We start from the raw sequence: 2610 nt of genomic DNA, 5'->3' as shown, positions 1-2610 counted from the left end.
AGAGAAGCGGCACCGAAGACAACGGGTCTGCGTGGGGGTCGCGCGTGAGGTGAGTGTGCTGGTCCCAAGGGCCACCGAGGAGGGCAGGGGTCTGTCTTGGCGGCTTTGGACACTCTCGGAAGAGCCCCGGCCAGTCTTGACCTGGTTGGTGCCTGGCACCGGGGCGGAGGGCAGCCGGCCTTCCTGCAAGAGGCCCTCACGGGGGAGCATCTGGCGGGTGGGGTGAGAAGACCCAGGGCCTCCCCTGGGCACCGCGGGCCTGCACTTGGGGCAGAGCCCAGAGACGGGACTGTCTGCCTCGGGCTCCCCCAGTAGGGCCCCAGGGGAGGGCGTGGGGCAGCCACTCTCCCCGCCACTCCGGACTCACAGGAGGGTGTCCCCCCTGCCTCAGGATGAGGGGTGCCAAGCTGACGGGGGCTCTGCTCGCCCTGGCTGGCCTGCTGCATGTGGCTCTGTCCCTGAAAATAGCCGCCTTCAACATTCGGACTTTCGGGGAGACCAAGATGTCCAACGCCACCCTGGCCACCTACATCGTGCGGGTGAGTCCTGCAGCCTGTCCACGGGGCAGAGGAACCCTGGGGTGTGCGGCGGGCCTGGACACCTGGCAGGGGCACAGACTGCCAGGTCCGGGGTGCAGCCCCTGGTCTTAGCCTCCTCGTCAGTCGCGGGACAGAGCCGTGTCACCCTGGCATGGTCCCCGTCCCCGTGGGCCCCGCCCAGCACCGCCGTGGCCTTGCCCCCCAGATCCTGAGCCGCTACGACATCGCCGTCATCCAGGAGGTCAGGGACAGCCACCTACAGGCCGTGGGGAAGCTGCTGGACGGACTCAACCAGTGCGTGACATGCCAGCCTGGGGCGGCACGGCGGGGAGGGGGGCAGGAGTCCCTCCGCGGGCGGCCGGGGCGCCCTGACTGGGCTTCTCCTCCTCTGTCCAGGGACGCCCCTGACTCCTTCCACTACGTGGCCAGCGAGCCGCTAGGACGCAGCACCTACAAGGAGCGCTACGTCTTCGTGTTCAGGTACGGCCCGTGGGGGTGCCGCCCACGCCGAGACCCTGGCCCGCTCCCCCAGGTGGGGGGCAAGCGGCGAGGCCGCAGAGCAGGGCCTGAGAGGGGCCGCGGCCTGGGCGGGGGCAGGTGGGGAGAGGAGCAGCCCCTAAGCGCAGCCGGCGCCCGCAGGCCCGAGTGCGTGTCGGTGCGCGCCAGCTACCTGTACGACGACGGCTGCGAGCCCTGCGGGAACGACACCTTCAGCCGGGAGCCGGCCGTCGTCAGGTTCTCCTCCCCGCGGACCCGTGAGTGCCGTGGGCCCGGGGCGCGGCGCAAGCCCCCATCGAGTGCTGCTGTGACCCCCCCCAGGGCTTCCGTCTGACGCTGACGCGACTGGGAACCCCCCACCCCCAGCCCCGCCCCGCAGCCCCTGGGGACAGCTGTCACGCGGTGGCCGGTCCGGCCCTGCTCAGCACCCGGTGCCTCTGCAGGGGTCACGGACTTTGCCATCGCCCCCCTGCACGCGGCGCCCACGGATGCAGTGGCTGAGATCGACGCCCTCTACGACGTCTACCTGGACATCCGCAAGAAGTGGGGCCTGGAGGTGAGGCCTGCGGGAGGTGGGCTCTGGCCGCCGGGTTCTGTCCCCGGGCCAACGGGCTGGCGCCTCTCGGCAGAACATCCTATTCATGGGCGACTTCAACGCCGGCTGCGCCTACGTGAGCCCCGCCCAGTGGCCGTCCATCCGCCTGCGCGCGAGCCCCGCCTTCCAGTGGCTGATCCCCGACACGGCTGACACCACGGTCACAACCACGCGCTGCCCGTACGACAGGTGCGCAGGACGCCCGCTCCCGAGCTCCAGCCCGCGCGCGCGGGAAGCGGCGTGGGGGAGCAGGTTCTGGGGACAGCCCCTTGCGGGGTGACATGGTGAGTTCTGCTCCTCTGAGCAGCTCAGCCGGACACGTCCCCCAGAGGGGTGCGTAGTTGGGTCCCCCAGAACAGCGATGAGGCCAGCGTCCACCCAGGGGCTGCAGCGAGCCAGATGGAAACAGGCGCCTGTGGGGTTCTCACTCGGAGCTGCCCGGGAAAGGCGGGATGCCTGGGCGGGGCGGCGGACCCGGGCCCTCCTCACTGTCCGGCGCTGCAGGATCGTGGTGGCCGGAACTCAGCTGCAACGTGCCGTCGTCCCCGACTCGGCCGGCCCCTTTGACTTCCAGGCCGCGTACAGACTCAGCAGCCAGCTGGTAGGTGTCGGCGGGGCCGGGGCCAGAAGCACAGCGAGGCCTGCGCTCTGGGAGCGCCGTTTCCTTTAACTGGACATCTGTCCACGGCCCCGGGAGCCGCCTGGTCTCGCCCCACGGAGATGTGACACAGCCGGGTGTTTGGGTGCAAACCCCGACCCAGACAACCGTGAGACCGGGGCTGTGCTTGCCACGCATCTCCCCGCAGGCCCTGGCCATCAGTGACCACTACCCGGTGGAGGTGACCTTGAAGTGACCCGCACAAAGGACCGGCGGTGGCTCGTGGGGTCACGTCCAGGTGGAGGCGGCCTTCCATGCAAGCATGGGGTTTGCGGGGAGCACCTACGGCCTCAGTCTACACAGAGAACCCGACACTTAAA

At 70.0% G+C, this 2610-nt stretch overlaps 1 protein-coding gene across 1 annotated transcript; it reads left to right on the top strand.

Annotated features, from left to right (window-relative positions):
- Window positions 1-392: 392 nt before the first annotated feature.
- DNASE1 (deoxyribonuclease 1) lies at window positions 393-2486 on the top strand (the record flags this gene model as incomplete). Its single annotated transcript, XM_084249635.1, has 8 exons — window positions 393-539; window positions 745-833; window positions 936-1019; window positions 1179-1294; window positions 1481-1593; window positions 1667-1821; window positions 2137-2233; window positions 2439-2486. 8 exons carry the CDS (start codon window positions 393-395, stop codon window positions 2484-2486), a joined length of 849 nt encoding a protein of 282 aa, XP_084105761.1.
- Between the last annotated feature and the right edge of the window lie 124 nt (window positions 2487-2610).

The sequence above is a fragment of the Talpa europaea genome (genome assembly GCF_964194135.1).
Source record: "Talpa europaea genome assembly, chromosome: 12".
In the NCBI taxonomy this organism is placed as follows: domain Eukaryota; kingdom Metazoa; phylum Chordata; class Mammalia; order Eulipotyphla; family Talpidae; genus Talpa; species Talpa europaea.
This window is presented reverse-complemented; position numbering and strand designations above follow the sequence as displayed.